We start from the raw sequence: 18,543 nt of genomic DNA, 5'->3' as shown, positions 1-18,543 counted from the left end.
AATATTTTAAATATTTGAGTCCTCATACTGCCTATGAGACATATTACCTCCATTAATAATTATCTACAGTTCTGTATCTGCAGCGCAATGGAAACTCAGGCTGTGGAATCTGAGAGCATTTTCTTAAATTGCTTGTCCAAAAATCAGACATGTTAGATTTGAAACTTTACTTCCAATTTCATAGTGAATTCCAGAAGTGCCACATCAAGCACAGACAAACAGCCAAATATTTATTTTAGCCTGGATTAACATCACAGTAAAGGAAAAGAGTCGTTACATTTCCCAGAAATTTGTAATAGGATTGTAACTCACACTTTAAGTTTGGCCTGTGGCTCGTTGTGAAAGTGTTAGAGGAATCTCACGGTGGTAAAAGCGCAGAGACGGCACATATTTGGAGGCTAAAACCTCACTCCATCTTCTGAGTGAGTGAAGGATTGCTGCTGGGTCACGGGGGCCGAGGCCCCAAAGTAAACACAGGTGTTGAGGAGCCAAGGAACCGGGGTTACCCCATCCAGTAGCACAAGCAACACACAGTCACAGAGAGCGAACGATTCTCCGCCGTAAACATGTGGAGATTTCCGTCAGTTAACAAATTTCTTATCAAGCCTCATTTAGGAGGGATAACAAGGAAGTTTCAATGAAATGATGGTTATTAGTTCCTAATGACTCGGCATTAAGGAGCCTGGCTTTTTAAGTGTCTTGTTTTAGGATTGTGGTGAGGCAGGTGGGCAACATCATTAGGAAAAATGAGGAGAAAATGAGGAGGGAGCTGAACAGTCATCATCTGGCCTGGTGAAAACAACTCGTATGCAAGAAGAACATCTGTCCTGTAAGAGAAACGTTTTTACGAACCAGAAAGGGAAACTACCTGCGTTGTTGTCGTGTTGTTCATTCAGAACATCCGTCTGGTTTCACAGGATCCAGGAAACACAGAAAATTCAAGATGCTTGTAAATGTAGATTGAAGCTGTTTAATGTCCCATTCTGAAAAGCTTCTTCATGCCAGGATCCCCAATTAGTTTTTTATTTCGATTGCCAATAATGAGAATGTTTTTGAGTATGAATATAGATATTATAGTTATTCAATAAATACTGAAATAATTACATATGATTTTAACACATTCAACTTAAAGACAAAGATGGAAGTAGAAACATGGCGGGTACATCTGAGAAAACAAACTAACTGTTTCTAATAAAAGAGTCTTTAATAATTTATAAAACAGAAACACAATGAATTTTATTTATGCAGTTAATTTAGGTTTTGAATAATAATTTGCACATTTACTCAGGTTGTGTATTTAATTAAACATATTTATACAAACATGGCTACAGAATCCCAAGTATAAACATGTATTTGATACATTCATTATTACATTATCAAAAATATTTATAGGCCAGCGTGGCATTGGACAGTAATGCAAATAAAAATGCATCCCTCCACTTTATGCATATAAATGTAAATGTTATGAATCTCTAAACTGTAAAAAGCTAAAACAAAACAAAAGTAGCCAATCAGTCCGATGTTTTCTTGGCTTTCCATACTGTGTGTGTTACAGATGAAGTTTACGTAATGCGTTGTGCGCCTCTGTTGGGGGTGACCAGCTGTGGGTGCTTTGCAGCTGTTTACATGCGTATAAACACTCCACTCCACTTCGTTCCAAATCCCTGAGGCCTTTTTCCTGAGCCTGAAATGAAGTTTTTAAACTATTTACTCTCTCCAATAATTACACCAACAGTTTTGCGTTTACATACTTTAAAACACTTTTGCTTGGTTCATTCTGTGAGATATGTGTGTGGAAAAGCTGCAATATTCCCCGCGGAGGAGAAATCAGTAGCACAATAATATATAGCTGGTAATTGAGCACAAGACAACTGAAAGTCACTGAAGAGAGATGATGCTGCGTTTAAGTCGCCTGAACTCTGGCATTGGCACAATGTCCTCACAAAGTAGTGAAAGTCTACCGCTACAGTGAATGGCAAGGAGGAGGAAGTCAGTAGACATGCTTTTAAGTGGAGACATACCAAACTGGCACCCTGCAGTGAGATTATAAAGCCACACAGTGGTGAATAAAAGTTTGTCACAAAACCTTTGGTAGCTTTTGGATACCTGACATTTTTTCTGCTCCTGTTCTGACCAGCATTGTTGCTCACCTATTTTATATTAATGCACATAAAGTGGTTGTGCAACTCTGCAACACCACTGCGCTACAGTAATGTAGTTGTCAAAATGATATTTCAGGCAAATTGTTAGTCTGGGGTTTCTTCTGCTGTTGCTTTTGGTCCCTGAAAGATGCTTTAAGCTAATACTTTACATACAATGAACAGAAATTAAATGATTCAGGTTTGTAGTCAAATCCCTCATATTTTGGACCACCACCCCTCTAAAAATACTCATTACTGCCTGATTTTACAGTTTAAACACAGAATATAACTTAATGTACATTAATATGCAGTGCAGAAACCTTGTCAGGGCTACCGCAGAAGCTAACATTCACAGTCTCCATTTTCTCTGCTCTTTGGGCTTCAGCTAAACAGCACCAAAGAAAATGAATGGCGCTTGTGGACTGGCTGCTCTACAGCCAGTCACTGACAGTAAAACTGATTGTTTTTTTTTGTTTCCTGTGTATTTATGACACAATGCATAATTATAGCAACACTTAAAACTGTTTATTTCTTGTTTCAGAGCCACAAGCACATCCCATAAATGATCTCTGAGGATTGGAACCACACTTCAAGTTTCTGATCAGTTTGTAAACTGTTGGGTGTTTGAATGAAGTTTTAACTGGTTTGATGAGTTTGCATCTTTTTTCATCTATTATTTATACTTCAAAAGTAAGAATTTCCCTCTGGGGATAAAGTATTCAAACAAAGCTTTGCCTGTTCCATCTTCCTCAGACTCTCACAAGTGCCTCCAGTAATTTTTTAGTACTGTTTACTCTCCAATCTGTCACCCAGCAACATTTATTCAGCTAAGTGTCAGCGACCAACAGCAGGGCCGGTTTGTCATCTTTTCAACGACAAATCCTCTGAGGAGGAACACCTACAACAGGGAATGCTGCGGAAATCCGATACTGCACAGCATGTCGCAACACTGCAAACCTGACAGCCAAATTTGATCTGCATTCATTTTTTCCCCCGTTTCACACATGTGATTATTCGCAGCAGCAAATAGCTCCCAGTATAATTAATAGAATTCCATTAAAAGGTTCTTTGAGGGCTGACATTCCTCTTTAATTCGTGGCTCTCTTTCTGCAAATAAATATTCAGCGACTGGACGACGGGTGGTTTCTGTGAGGGTTTCATGTCAAGACGGGGAACAGATGTTACACTTTGCAATAATTTCTTATTCTGCTCTGCATATTAAAAGAATGAAGCCTTCATTCTCCTGCAGCTCCGACAATGCAGCTCTTAGGAAAACAGCGATTTCTTAAGATTTTTTTTCTTTTTCCTTGGAGTGCTTGGGAAAGAGAACCTTCTTAAAAATATTATTTTGGGCTGGTGGATGTCGAGGGAAATTCCACACAGCATGACAGTTTACTTTATTTCAAGCTCTTTATAAAGTCCTCTGTCACCTCTGATTACAATGAACTGAACATATCAGTTACACATGCGCTGCACAGGATATTCTACCTGAGCTTTTCTCCAGCTCTGCGGCCACCTTGGCTTTTGGGGTTGCGGAGGTGGCACGTCCTGTGCTGCCGACTTTAAGGACCAAAGAAATGATTGTCTTTCTTGTGACAAAAAGCAGAACACTGCAAAAACGCGAAGACAATGTATTTCTGTCTAGTTTCTACTGCAAATGTCTTAGAACACGTAAAATAAGACAGAGCTGACATAAAACAAATTTTTCAGCAAGATATAGAGGCTTTTTTTAAGTTGACAATTCTATAATATTGGCAAATATGTACTAGTTATAAGAGAACATAATGTCAGTGGAACTAGTTTGTTGTTTATTCAGAATTAAGTATTTATTGACTGAAAACAAGTTCATAAATCCTGCTGAAACCTGACTTGTAAGACAGTCAGAGGTCCAAAGATTGTACTCAAAGTAAGAGCAGCAGTACTTCAGCATGTTTTACGCAGGTAAAAGTGACAAGTAGCCATTCAAGAAATTACTAAAGTGCATAAACATTACTTAGTAAAAAAAATCTACTTAGGTACTGAGTAACAGATCAAATCGTCAATCAATTATTATTTAAAAATTACATCATCACATAAACCAATATAGAAAGTTAAGTAGAAATTTTGGTATTTTAAAGATTAAAGTGCACAAGGAGCAAAAAATAACAAAATCAGCCAAAAGAAAAACGTTCAAAAAAAGTTTTGTTCAATAAAAAAAAACTGAAACTTTAACAAAAACTGCAGGTGTGTGTCTGTGTCTGGTGAATTTTTGGTTGAAATATGTTTGTTTTTCATTCAGTGGGTCAACAATCCAGACATTTTACTGAAGTAAGAGTTGTGATATTTCGCCATAAAATGACTCAAGTGAAAGTTAAAGCATTGTAAAAGTAAATTTTTCCAAAAAAGGTGAGTAAATGTAACTAGTTACTACCCAACTCTGAAGACGGGTTTTGTCTTTTTTCCAGTGTACTTAGATATTAACACTAGAAGCCAGATCAAAAATACTTGGTAAGATGTTGTTTTTCCACCTAACTTTTACGATGTTGTTGAAGACAGAAACAGAAAAATGTCCACTCAATCAGGAGTAACTTTATAGCACACAAAAAGAAAATTAGGCTAAATGCAAGTCCTAAAATTAGAGAACGGGTTCTTATGTGAAAATGACTGTCTGTTGTGCACATGTCAGCATTGTGGTTTCTTCCTCATCAGTTTATTAGCTTACATTGTAATCCAAAACAGCTCATATGAAATCATTTAAGCGTATTTTTCAAGCCATTTCAGCTGCTGATTAGAGAAGAATTTCACCCGAGGAACAACATTGTTACTGGTCCATTTCTTAGCTCCTGTTATACCCGGGCGCAGCTGTTCAGCAGGCTCAATTCTGCCCAAAACCACAAGCATAGATTCCAAAAAATTAAAACAATTAGTCATTAAAAGACCTTGGGCAGGAGATCCTGCTCCTGGAGGCTGTCACAACCATCCTAAATCTGCAGCGTGGACAAGAGCAAATATGAAGCTGACAGTTCTGCCTGTCAGCCTCACAGAAAGGCTAAAGATGTTAGAGGTTGAAGTTAAAACGATGTCAGAATGTCAAAAGTGCTGAGTCAGTAAAGAACATTAATGTGCCTTGCAGAAACTCCTTTGTGCTTATAAAATGTTGATACGTCTTGAGCACTTGCACATGGCAACCACAATATCTAATCGATATTGTGGTTGCCTCATGCATGGTTTGCACTCATGCTTAGTCCCCGATGCTTTAATATAGATATTTACAGATACTCCTTTCCCTCTGACTGAGCTTCAGCTGTTTTTAAAAGAAGAATGAGCAAAAAGTGATTCTACGAAGAGAAATTTTAAAACAGTATTCTCTTCCTTCCACTTCATAATCATACGCAGTTTGAAAGATTGCGGAAAAGTTTGAGGGGCTAAATACTTTTGCAAAGCATCGCACCCTAATGAAGTTGTTGCATCACTTCACTATAGTTCTTTTTGCTAAGATGTTTCTGTGCTGATCTAAAACATCAAGGGGAGTTCGAAGCTGAGCTTTATTTCATTCAGTATCGACAAAAAACATGGTGAGTGTGACTAAAGATCAAAGTGTTTTGTTCATTTAAAAGGCAGTAGCTGCAGGTCAAATCCACATTAATGACAGCTGGAAATGTTCACACAATGCACCATCAAATATGAAATGCACAACAGACCACATTAAGTAAAACCTTTCAGTCAGATTTGTTTGAAAGCTCCAGAAACAACAAGCAAGCAGTGATTCAGTATTACTTAGTCAAAAACATTTGCTTTGTTTTTTATTTTTGGCGTCCCACATGCAGCCTACAAGCAATGACAGATGGTCCCTTAAACAAGTCATTAAGATGAAATGCATCTGAAAAGTGGAAACATCTAATTTGTTATTCATTATCTGTTTGCACCCACTTATTGCTGGGCTGTATTTATACGCGTGTGTTGCATGGAAGGATGTGGTCGTGAGCTGAAGCCTGGCAGGATGTGTATTTCTGAGCAGCGCTTGCAGGGGAGAGGGATCCAAATTTACACACCCGTCCAAAATCACAAAGTGCAAGGGAGGCAATTGGCCTGACAGCACATGTAATAGAGACCGCACAACCTGGTTGCCCAAGGGCCCTCGCCAGCGCAGCGGCCATTGAGAGTGGCGGGGGTTTTGGTTTGCAAAAAAAAAAAAAAAAAAGCCAGCTCGGGATCGGATTCATGATGTTTCTCATGTCAGTCACATTCACAATCTTATTTCTGCTCCATATCTGGAGGTTGGTTCGGCAGAGCAATGCATTCACTGTGTGCGCTTGTGGCACCGGTTTTCCTTGGCACCGCAAGTGATAGCTTCACTTTTAATAAAGAGAGCTGCGAGGCGGAGAATTCTTGAGGCGGACTGTGAAAACGTAACTTCACAATGGACAATGAGCGTGACTGTGGCCGGGAACGGTGGGGAGTTCGCAGGGAGGCTCATGAAAGCCGCGCAGGAGCGACGTGCGCACGCCAGGTCGCCGCTTATGCTGCCGCGAACTTCTGGGCCCGAGCCAGAGCGCAGAGGAAACAGAGGCCTCTCTTCTGCTCTGCACCGACTCTCCTCCTCTTGTTCCTGGTTGAGACAAAACTGAAGACTTCAAATTCAAAGTCTCTACATAAAACTAACTAAGCTTAGATCCTGTGAGAAAACAGAATCAACCTTCGATGGTGGTTAACTAAACATCACCTCTGCCCCTGCAGGTGCTTTGATTCAATTTGATGATCTGTGTGTTTCTACTAAAGACATAAGGAGTAATCTAAGAGGAGCAACTGCTGCTGCCCATCAATCTGGGAAGGATTATGGCGCCACCTTCAAACAACTTGAATCCATAATTCTATAGAGAGAAATCTAAGCAAATTGAGCTTTAGCAAAGTAAATCTGCCAACAGGTAATGACAGTACAGAACAATAAAACATAAAAAGCGTAAAATGTTTAAAATGACTATGGTAAATGGCATGTACTTGTATACCGATCCCAAAACGTCAGTCATTCATCCATTCTAAAATACATAAAGACATAAAAACGCATGCAACCAGCAATGTGATGAACATAAAATAAACATCTCATGTAACAAAGTGTAGAAACAATTGTTAGATCAGAATCAAAATAACGTCACATTTTGACTCAAGCCATTGCTTTAGGCCTCTGACGAAACATCCATTTCCAACAAAGTCCCTTCTGACACAATAAGGACCAGCTGATCAGCTAAAATGGGGAAATGTGCTCATATTTACATGTTAGGAAACGTAGAGCAGCATTTTGTATTTTGTAGAGATGCAATATAGGAACCTTCAACATTTACATAATACTAAATTCAACACAACCAAAAAAAAAAAACAAAAAAAAAAAAAAACACCTCATCCTGGCAGCAAAACTTTTGATTGAAAAGTGAGTTGTTTTTTTCAAATTTAGTGTATTTCCACGGGTGTATTTAATTCCAATTTGCACAATATTAAGACCAATAGAAATGCAGGAAACGTGACCGACAGGGAAGACGGCCACTGAGAGTCTCTGCTGCTGAAGCTGCGAGCTTCTAGTTTTTCCATGAATGTCAGATAAAATAAGTTCTGTGTTCTGGAACCAGATACTTTCACCCACCTGAGATTGGAGCCAAACCTGAACCTGAGATTGGAGCCAAACCTTAAACAATCCCCTCATTCTGACAACTCCCTACCCAAACAACCACACAACTGACTAAGCATCCCATTCATCCAAGTTTCCGTTTTCAATCGTGTATTAGATTTCACTTATGTTTGATGAGAGCACCGGCTCTTTTGTTTGTTCTTTTTGTGGTGTGCTCGCGCCCCTCCACCTCTCTTTCCTCTTTCCTCCCTTCTTCGCCTCCCTTTCACAGCCGAGCTGTCAGGAGGAGCATGCTGTCGTTAAAAATGAGACAGGGCAACAACGGGGCAACATCTGATTAGCATTCAGTGCACCATCTCCACTCCCCGAGGTATTTTATTACCACAGGTGCAGGGGCATTCACTGATCAGATGCACGCTATAGGCGAGGTTAGCCCTTAATTGAAAACAGCTCTATTTATACACCTGCAGGCACTAAAGGCCCCGAGAAAGCACAGGGAGGCTGAAAAGAAGAGAAAGGAAGGGGGGAAACGCAGAACAGTGACAGAGCTGTGAAAAAAAGATGTGCCTTGGGAGGAATAGTTTAAGGCCCACAGGGAAGGGAATGGCATTCACAAAACAGTATGCTGCCTAGTGCAAAGAAGACGATGTGCTTGCAGGTGCAAAAGTCTGCAGAGAGGAATATAATATATAACTGGTTCATAACAAAGACTGCAACAGGCAGAAACACAGAACTGAACTGAACTTTATCCTATAACGTGGCAGGGAGTTTTCTTTTCCTGAATATGAAACGGCATCTCTGTAGAGTTTGTAGGCTCTGATCTGGCATTGTCCTAATTACCTTCAGTCACACTGCAGAGGCAAAGCTTCAGTGTTTTCAAACAGCAACTATAACAAGAAGTGATGAGGTTCAGATCAGAAAATCACAAAGGGAGGAGAAATCTGCACTGAGACGCCTCAAAACATGGCACTGTTACGGTTAACAAACTCTCTGTCAAAGTCTTTTGCAAGATCCAATATCCAAAGATGGGAAAGTAATGAAAGATGATCAGTTTATAGGCCTTTTCCATGTGGATCTGTAGCAATACTGAGATTTTTCATTTTGTTTGCGCCTCCTCTTCACACGAAAAGGTGAGAAAGCCTTTTAACAAAGGTTGCAACAATGTGGAGAGACTTTAAAACACTATTTGTTGTGTAGATGTAAAAAGTCTATCCACGCTTGTAAAAATGACAGATTTTCAGGAATTAATGCAATGAGATTGTGATAAATACTTTCAAAACTTTTCCCACCTTCAATGTGAAATATCCTGAGTAAATCAACTGAAAAAAAAACAAATCTGTAGGAAGAGAAAATACTAATCATTTGTTGAAGAATATTTAATATGTCAGCATCCCACATCTGCCAGACTTAACAAATTTACCTCTGAACTCTGGCTAGCTTATTGCCAAACTTAATTTCTTCTTTTTTTATGCATGTTTGGACTCACTGAGAAAAATCCCTCTTCATCTTTAGGTTTCCAAAAAAGTTGCTCAGTGTAAATAGTTTTCTGATCATCAATGCACAGATGTAAAATACCAACAAAAAAAATCCCATTTGGTGCATTTTGTTCAGTCGTGTAAAACATACAAGTGATGTCGTTTTGTCCAGTGGGGCTGTCGGGTTTTGTTCAGACTTGGACCGTCTATTGTAAAATAAAAACTTCTGAGCTGAAATGACTCATCAAGATTCACAATTTAAAGTCTGTAAAGCTTCGGCGAGCCTTCAATATTACACTAGAATATTAGGAATGTCATTTCAAACTGCTTTAATCTGAAATTGTGAGAAAAAAAAAATTAGTGGAGCTACCTAATATAACAGAGTCAGCATAAAGTTCATAAACATATCTCAATGTGGTCTCTTGTTTATTTTGTTTGTACATTGTGTGAACAATAATTTCAAAAAGCTTGTGTTTTAAGTGTGTAGGAAAAATCTATTCTTACTGTTTCCATGTTGGATATTTCTATTAGGACAAGTTCTGTTCAGAAAATTAAACAGTAGGGAGGCAGAAAATGTTTCATGACCAGTTTAAGAATACTTTGAGTTAAAATGCTTTTTAAAAATCTGACACTTTCAATTTGATGTTCAGAAGAAAATTTTCTCAGTGTTTTGAGGAAAACAGGTTCTCAAAAAGCAACACTTCTGCTTGTGAGCCCCAAATGGATCGCTGATTACAGGCAAAGTTCTGTATGCATAACAAATATCTAAATGAATAAAAACATAAATTCTTTCTGGAAAAATGAGTCTTCTTGTTATGAAATGATTCATCAGTTTGAAGTCAGTTTGAAGCATCAGAGAAAGAAAAGCCAACTTCCCCTCTTTTCCTTTCCTCCCAATTAACTTCCCGTAAACGTCTAAAATGTCTGCAAAGATTTTTGGTGTAATATTCCATTAAAACACGTGACTGTTGACAGGAAATCTGTTTTACTGCATTCCAAGCTGCGTTAGGACCTCACAAACACGCTCTGGGCCTTTCAAAGGAGCCGCATGGATGTAGATCTTGGAGAGCGAGCAAACTGCTGTGTGTATACAACATCCCAATGTTCCCGCACATTTCCCCGGATCCTGTTGAGACAAGATGAAAGGCTCTGAGCCCTAATATCACTGTAACTGCAGGTGTGGAGGCTCCCATTTCACCAGTGTCACTGATGTTCGCAGACGTTTCTGGGAGAAGGGCGGGGGACAGCGCTGAGACATCTGCACGTTTGGATAAGCATCTGAGGGTTCAATCAGATTCAGAACCTCGCAGGTAAATGTTTGGATACTCTGAAGCCCTGTGTGTGTAGGTGTGTGTGTGTGTGCTCTTAATTGTCTGTTCTGGCTTGTCATCAAAGGAGACATTACAACCACAAGTTTGTGTGGAAACTGAGAACAATATCTGTGTGATCACTTTCCTCTGAAGGGCAGTTTGCTGGAAACTCCGCTTAGCAGGAATGTGTTTTGGCCTGTTCATGCTAATAGCTTTTAGATGAATTTAGACACCGTGCTCCAATAAAAACCTTGTCTACATGTGTAGGGGAGATGATAAAATGCTCCCCTTTGTCCTCTCTTCAACATATAAAAAAGTAAGGATTAAGAAAAAAAAAAGAACAGAATCCAATGAATTTTGATTATTTGTCAAAACTAGACAGGAATCTTACCATAAAATGGAGGAAGAAAAATCTGTCAAGACATTTCGCTATTAAATTTCACAGCTTTTCTGTCATTTTCAAACGCTCCAGAAACTGGACAGGATATGTATTATCTTTACTGCTTCAGCTCATGTGAAATTATGTGGAACTTTATTATAGATCTAATGGGAAACTGGAAATCTGCCTGCACACTAAGTTACAAAAAGAGAACAGAAAAATTAAATATATACACAGTTTAAACTGAAAAGACTAGCAAATCAATCAATCAATCAATCAATCAATCAATCAATCAATCCATCCATCCATCTATCCATGGCGTCCTGCATCTATCAGTCTCCTCCATCTATCCGTCTCCTCCATCTATCCGTCTCCTCCATCTATCCGTCTCCTCCATCTATCCGTCTCCTCCATCTATCCGTCTCCTCCATCTATCCGTCTCCTCCATCTATCCGTCTCCTCCATCTATCCGTCTCCTCCATCTATCCGTCTCCTCCATCTATCCGTCCATCTGGACTGTGAACAGAATGGCTTTTTGAAAATGCAAAGATCAGACCCTGATGTTTCCATACCAGACATCCTCTACTCCACCTCAGCGTTGTGATTTTGTCCTCGAACACCACAAACAGAAAACGAATTTAACATGCCCCGAACAAAACTCATTCAGAGATCTCACTTTAACTACCAAGAAACCAGTTATAAATACAAACTTTCCAGGCATTCCTGCATCTTCACCCACAATCGCTACAGGCAAATTTGGAAGCCTTCTCTAGATCCGAAAAAAAGCACAAACTGGAATGATTACTACAAGAGTCAAGATTTGGTCCAGCTTCGAACAGTGCTGTTTGTCTGGTGTTGGCGCGTTTTGTGTCTGTCATTTGAGTGTAATTTGATCATTTACCAGCATAGATGTCAGAAAAACTATTTTTCTGGGTGATTTTGTATTTCCCAACAAATTCTACAAATTCAAGTTTTACTAAAACAACCTCAATATTTTACTGAGTAAAAAAATTATCAAACATAGAAGAAGAATTTACGATATTAGTGAAATTAGCAGGTGGTTTGTGTGCATCCTGTTAGTCACTCAGATAGCACGCTTTGCCGAGAAGCCAACTCACATTGGGCGGCTCCTGCTGTAGAAAACGCTGCTCTGTTCAGCCTTTGCAGCCTCTGCAGCTGCTTTCCTCTCCTCGAATTCCTCCCTGCTCAGGATCATGCCCTTGTGGCTGTGCTCCACCAGCTTGCGGGCCAACTCCCTACTCTGCAACAGACAAGGAAAGGTGAGGAGTCAGGCAGTGAGAGACGGGAAGGCCTGGAGTTTGAGCTGGACATCGTCAGGAATTGTCCCTCTTGGATTTTTGGCACAGTTTTAGCCAATGTTTAGAATTTGTTTGTCGTGCTGGTGTGTGCAGATTTAAGCTATTTCACTACCACGCCCAAATTATAAAGCACAAAACCTGCTATGCGTCACCACAAGGTTTAATTTGTTTTTGTGTGTGTGTGTGTGATTTGATGCCTTTTCTTAGACTCATTCATGCTCTAAATGTGCATGTGTTTCCGTGTGTGTGTGTGCAAGCGAGCGTGTTTCTGCGTGGATTTTTTCTAATCACCGTTTGCAGACCCAACGTCATTGAAGCCAAGCCATAAAGTCATCATCTAAAAAGCTAATCTTGCTGTCAAATCCAGTGGCTTGTTAGATCAAAGCATCTGCCACATGTCCATTTACCCCAAGCCCCAGCTGGGATCCAAGAGGAAAAGTTCTATTTTCCTCTAACTTTGATGTGGCGCACCAGAAATGAGTTTCAGACATGTGCTGCTCTGAAAATTGGCTTAAAAATCTGTGTCGTTATTCTGGGACTCATTGAATCAGTCTATTTAAAAGCAGCAGAACAGTACCTGGACTAATACTCTGTGACTCTCGAACATGTATTTTTAACTTCTTCAGTTCTCTGTGCATAAAGCATTCACTCCGACACGACCTAAAGACCGCAGTATGTGAACAAATAGGTTTATAATAAGCTGATTTATCAGAGGTCTGCCTTTCTGCAGAGGTTAGGTGACCTGTGACCTGGAGTCACAACACACGGTGGACTGAGTTGGATTAGCAGGTCAGATATGAGTTGGTCTCTTCTCTTTGTGGACACAGGTGTTCAAACAAACTGCTGGAGAAACTCCACATATCATTAGCAGGTGCGCCATCTGCTGGACACAAGCAAAATTATTCATTTTAATCCTTATGAGATTAATACCGTTTAATCAGTGATTTTCATATAATGGAAGAGCAGACATTAGCACAAATACGACCTGTCGGTGAGTTCATATAATTAGTTAGACCCAACTAACTAACTAAAGTTCAAAATGACTACCTGCTTCAGCACGTGAAGGTTTTCTGGATTCAAAGTGGCTGGTTGAACCTGTGTGTGGCTGCCATCTAGTGTACATTAGCGGTTACTACAACAACAAAACTTTTAAACGTGAAAGTTATTTTTTTAACAAAAACAATTTTTCACATAAGCGTTTTTGTTTAATTTATAAGCCACATTTTTATTTCATATCTCGCCAACATTTTGCATGCTTTTTGAACAGTAGAGCTCCGAGGAAGCACATTAATGGCCTTTTGGAGACATTTTTTACCCCAACAATCGTCGGCTTGTCGCCGTCCTCCAAACATTTGGTGTGAACTTTGCTCTTAAATTGACACGAAATGTTTAAAACACGCCGAAATGAGAAGAAGGTCCCGGTAAATCCGAGAAGAAAGAAAGAAATGCCTCAAACCGCGCAGTGACCAATGGCATGGATATGACTTTTAATTTCATATCACTTACTTTTAAATAATATAAATCCGTTGGAGTGATTTTCGAGTCCAGGTAATCTTCATAGTCTTTAAAGTTGGCGAGGAAATCGTAAAAGCGCTCTGCTCTGTTGAACTCCATCTTTTGTTTGAAAGTGCTGCCGTAGCAACCGCGTTGGGGAAGCGGAAGTGACCTCAATGATGGTCTTAAGGCGCTCTATGACTTGAAGGATGAAGGTTTACAGTTTTCATTCGACACAGACCCACAGAGTAAGCAGAACATTATGACCACTGACTATCTTTTTATCATAAGACCAGTCAGCAGGCGGGATGCATTGAATAAGTGAAAAGTTAATGTGTAAAAACAGTAAAACGCGCCAGATGTAATTGCTAATGGGATTGAATGTTTTTCTGATAAAAAGGTGAAAAAAAAACACTTTTTTCTTTACTGTATTACCACCCTGAAGGCAAAAGGCTAAGTCATCTGTGTCCAGGATGTGTGAGGTCTGCAGGTGCAATACCTGATTGTCTTTAGTCCAGAGTCACTACAATTTACAAAACATTTGAGTTAACAGCTCTGAGACTTAAATTCAAGGTTTAACTTGTATCTGTGGTTCTTTGTTGCCTAGTCCTTGTCACAAAAACAAACTTCAGGAAAAGAAAATGGATTTGGCAATGACAACAGAAACAGATAAACTAAGAAATAAAAAAAACTGTATTTGGGACAATGAGCCATTTCTCCAGTTCTGTTGGATCTTTGCTTAATTTTTTCACCGCGTATTTTATGAAGACATTCAGATCCTGTTCATCTCCTGTAGAGAGTTGTTTCTAAGTTTCACCTTTCTTTTTTTCTCCATATTTTCATTTGCTTTTGTCATTTGTTGACCCACTAAGCAATATATTGCCACAAAAAGGTAAAGACGAGCAGAAAGGGAGATAGAAAGTGACTTTGAAAGACCCTCAGGAAACCCAGACAACTAATCAAACCAATTTAAACGATTTTCTTCTTACAAAGAAAGGCAAAAAGAAGCAGCTGTGGTCTAAACTTGTGCCCAGAACTTTAATCTTGCTCTTTTATCCAAAGTTAGATTTAACTGTGAGACAGGATTAAACAAAGGCTGACAGAATGCAGCTTGTTTCAGACTGTATGTGGCAGCTGCTGCAGCATCCCCTGCTGGATGGTGGGAAAAATGCCTTTTCAGTGACAATTATGGAACATGGCAATCTGTTAGACATGAAAAAGTGTCAGTGAAGGTTAGTCATCTGCAGAAATGGTCAACATTCTGCACCTCTGTAATGCTGGATTAAATGATAGACTGTTAATCCTGAGCTGATTCTCCCCAGCTCACCTCATCCTAATATGTAAATCAGCCCACCTGTCCTGTGGCTGTCATTTACTGCCACAGTGTATATTTAAGAGTCGGTTTTCAGGGGTCCTCTGGTTTGTTCAACCAAGAAAAAGAGTCTGATGTAGGAAGTGGATCTTGTTCATCAAGAGTTCTGCAGATCAGCAACATGATTCACAGTGGCGGCTTCAGCTGTTTCAGACACTTGCTGCTCACCGTTTACTCCTGCTGATCAATTCATTATTGATTGATGGACTGGATCAGTGGGTGTAAGCTGCTGATGCTGGAGTACACTGGTTCAGATGATGCCGTTTGGTAATCTGGGTGAACAAAGATCACATATGGGGTTCTTCAGGGCTGCATTTTTGGCCACTTTTATTAAACTTCTAAAAGTTCTTCCTATTATAACATGTCTTCCCTACATTCAAGCTCTACATTTTTGCCACCACATAAACAGAATTTCTGACTTTCTGAGTCAGTCTGTCCAAAAGAAGGTGAAAAAAAAACCTTTTTTCATCTTGATGAATGTAAGACAGAATTTAATTTTAATTTTATATTTTGCTTCAGAAGTTAAAGATTAACATTCAACTTCACCCAGCAAGAACAAAAACTACTGAGCAGATCAGGAATCTTTGGTGAGTTATGGACTAAGACTGACATTTTCAATGGCATAATTTTGAGAAAACAGGAGAAAGAAAAGTTCATGGAGGATTTTTCTTGACCAACACTGAAAAATGAACAGACTGATTAATAAAGAAAGGCTGTTAAAATCTTGTTTTTAAGTCTGTAAGTTAATAAATGGTTAATAAACGCATTTCCTGATCAGTCTTTGCTCCCAGAATAGGAAAAATAAGGAGGTAGCATTTGGTTTATATGCACATCAGCTCGAGAATCAAGTCCCTCAAATCTTCTCAAAGTCATTACAACATGCAATGCAAAAGAGCAGAGAAGACAGTTCAGCTCAGAATGAGAACGGCACAGGTTACACATTTATTTTTCATTGCATTACTCAATAATTAAGTGGGATTTTATTTCTGGGTAAGAAAACACTGTCTGACCTCAGAAATTAGACAAAGCTTGCATGACGATCTTTAAAGATGAACCCAAAGAAGCAGCAGGTTTAATTGTGTGATTGTTACATATTTGGCTACTAAATGAGATCATAAATGGAGCGTCGATGAGAGGAAGGGAGGTAAAAAAGCAGCTGAAGTCCAAAGAAAAACTTCAGAAACTCTATCATAACTAAAATATTAAACAGTTGTCTGGCTGCCTCAGAGGAAAATATGAAAAATGAAGAATGTTGCTAGTGATTATGTGATTTTGCTATAATAGTTCCCTTTCTATTTGCTTCTTTGACTGATTACTGTAACATTATGCACAACTCCAGTAAAAACCAAACATTTTCTTAACTTCTAAACATCCATGAAACTGTTGGATGTTCAGCATAGCCTTTAAAACTCAACGTGAGGTTTGGCTGTTCATGCATCATCAGAAGAGAATCACAATGTTTTCTTTCTCTGATTGAACAACTTCAAATGTGAATGAGGTCAAATGTTCCAAGAGAGGAGAAATCCCACCAATCTGCACCTCTGCCAGCAAAGGGAGGATCCTGGTGAGTGAGACAGAGTCAGGAATGTTTTACACTAATGTAAAGCAAAGAAAAAAGAAAAAAAAAGTTACGGTCCCAAAGGTTTCAGATAAGATCCACTCTCTCAAACCTGTCAGCACACATATCTTTCTGTCATTAAAGCACCATGGACCCTCTCTAAATACCACCTTGGGATTACAGTGAGATATAATATCCTCTAATGTTTCAGTAAAAAGCCTGAAAAGCAATTAGACATTCATAGAAATGAGTCAGTAGAATACACACAAGGAGCAGAATCGTTTTCCCAGATGCCCTGTGCAGCATCTGATAGGGTCATCCACAAAAACTTTAATATTTGTATTGCATTAAAGATTTTTCTTTATACAGTTGTTTTCCTTAAAAAAACAACTCATATACAGTTTCTGAATATTTTGAAGCCACTTTCATCAGGAAAAGAAGCAAAAAAAAAACAAAAACTTTTCAACGATTTTCCCATTTAAGTGTGGATGTAAAGGGAATATTTTGCAGGATATGGATATTTTATTTACGCATTTATCTTATGCATAAATCCCAGATATTTTTGCTCACGTTCACAGAATGTGTACCTCTCTGCAGTAGGACTAACGCTTTAAATTCACTCCAGGTCTCAGAGTATACATATCACAAGGTGAAATTGGGTTGCTTTTTATGTTTTATTAAAAAAAATAAAACACTTTAAAATAAAAGGAGTAATGAATGTTTTGAAAATAAAAAAATATTCAAATGAATCTGGTAGGACAAGTTATTAATGTAAACATGATGTGTTTAATAAGGGAGCCCCTTTTACCTTACGTTTTTTACAGTCAGTTAATGTTTGTTTCCTTCCTTCATGGTCAGTCCACGGCTGTTTGCCATCTGATACCACGGCTCCAATCCTCCTCAGCATCTTTATCCCTCTGCTGATGACAGAGAGGGAATGTCCTGAGGTCAGGACTCTGTTTTTTTTTTTTTTTAAGGGACAGCCGGTCTCCAAAATGAATTGAGTTTTTGTGACCTTTCACATTGAGAGGGGAGTCTCAGTGTTTTCAGCCTGATTATAACAAATTCAGTGTTAGGAGAGGGACAGTTGGTCAGTATCTCAGGTGGGATTTTTCTTTGGGAGCCATGATAGAGCTAAAGAAAAATACTTTATGGTTTGCATGATTTGAGTTTTCTATTAAAGTGGAAACCTACAACCACAGACAAGTATGTAATAACTTAAAGCTTTGTTTGACTGTATTTCCTATGTTTGGGTGTCTGCAGCTTAATGTTGTTATCTATACCAATACAACTTGCTGTGAAAACTGTGTCCCTTGAGGTATTTTATGGAGACAAAGCTGTGCTTCACATCATTTATATTCCAGAAAAACAGGAAGTGATGAGTTAATAATTAAAAGTTACTAGTTAATCTCATCAATTTTAAAAAGCAAAAAATGTTTTTGCATTGATTTCATAGAAAAAAACTTATGGTTCCATTAAGTGTGCCATCAGTTAATTGTTCATTTCTTAAAATTACAGGTTGAATTTTACAAAAAACAAACAAAATATACATATAAGTTTCAGGTTAACCTGCAACAAAAGCTGTTTTTAAGGACCTTTAATTCTTTTTACCAAGGTGCTAATAATTGTGGAAGGAGCTGTTTGTTTGTGTTCCTTTTTGTTATTAGAGATTTTGTTTTGCTACCAAACAATTGATGTTGGAAAATCACAAATCTGCATTAACCTATGTTCATTTATTATTGATGCAAAATTACATAAGAACATCAAATATTTTAGTTTCCAAACTACCCGATTAATTTAACTCTTCAACCCGAAGCTGTTGCATGTGTTTACGGTCATGTGTTAGTGCGTGAAGCAAAGAGGAAAACCTAATGGATTTGTCATTTGTCATTTATT

At 38.7% G+C, this 18,543-nt stretch overlaps 1 protein-coding gene across 1 annotated transcript in view; it reads right to left on the bottom strand.

Annotated features, from left to right (window-relative positions):
- cfap299 (cilia and flagella associated protein 299) overlaps positions 1-13,837 on the bottom strand; it is a 68,105-nt gene extending 54,268 nt beyond the window's left edge. The window contains exons 1-2 of the mRNA XM_055039481.1: positions 13,730-13,837; positions 12,023-12,165 (exon numbers count right to left, since the gene is read on the bottom strand). Of these exons, the coding sequence (XP_054895456.1) occupies positions 12,023-12,165; positions 13,730-13,837 (251 nt within the window). The remainder of the gene's footprint in view (positions 1-12,022; positions 12,166-13,729) is intronic.
- Between the last annotated feature and the right edge of the window lie 4,706 nt (positions 13,838-18,543).

Source organism: Poeciliopsis prolifica, unplaced genomic scaffold, assembly GCF_027474105.1.
Source record: "Poeciliopsis prolifica strain line A6 unplaced genomic scaffold, Auburn_PproV2 SCAFFOLD014, whole genome shotgun sequence".
In the NCBI taxonomy this organism is placed as follows: domain Eukaryota; kingdom Metazoa; phylum Chordata; class Actinopteri; order Cyprinodontiformes; family Poeciliidae; genus Poeciliopsis; species Poeciliopsis prolifica.
This window is presented reverse-complemented; position numbering and strand designations above follow the sequence as displayed.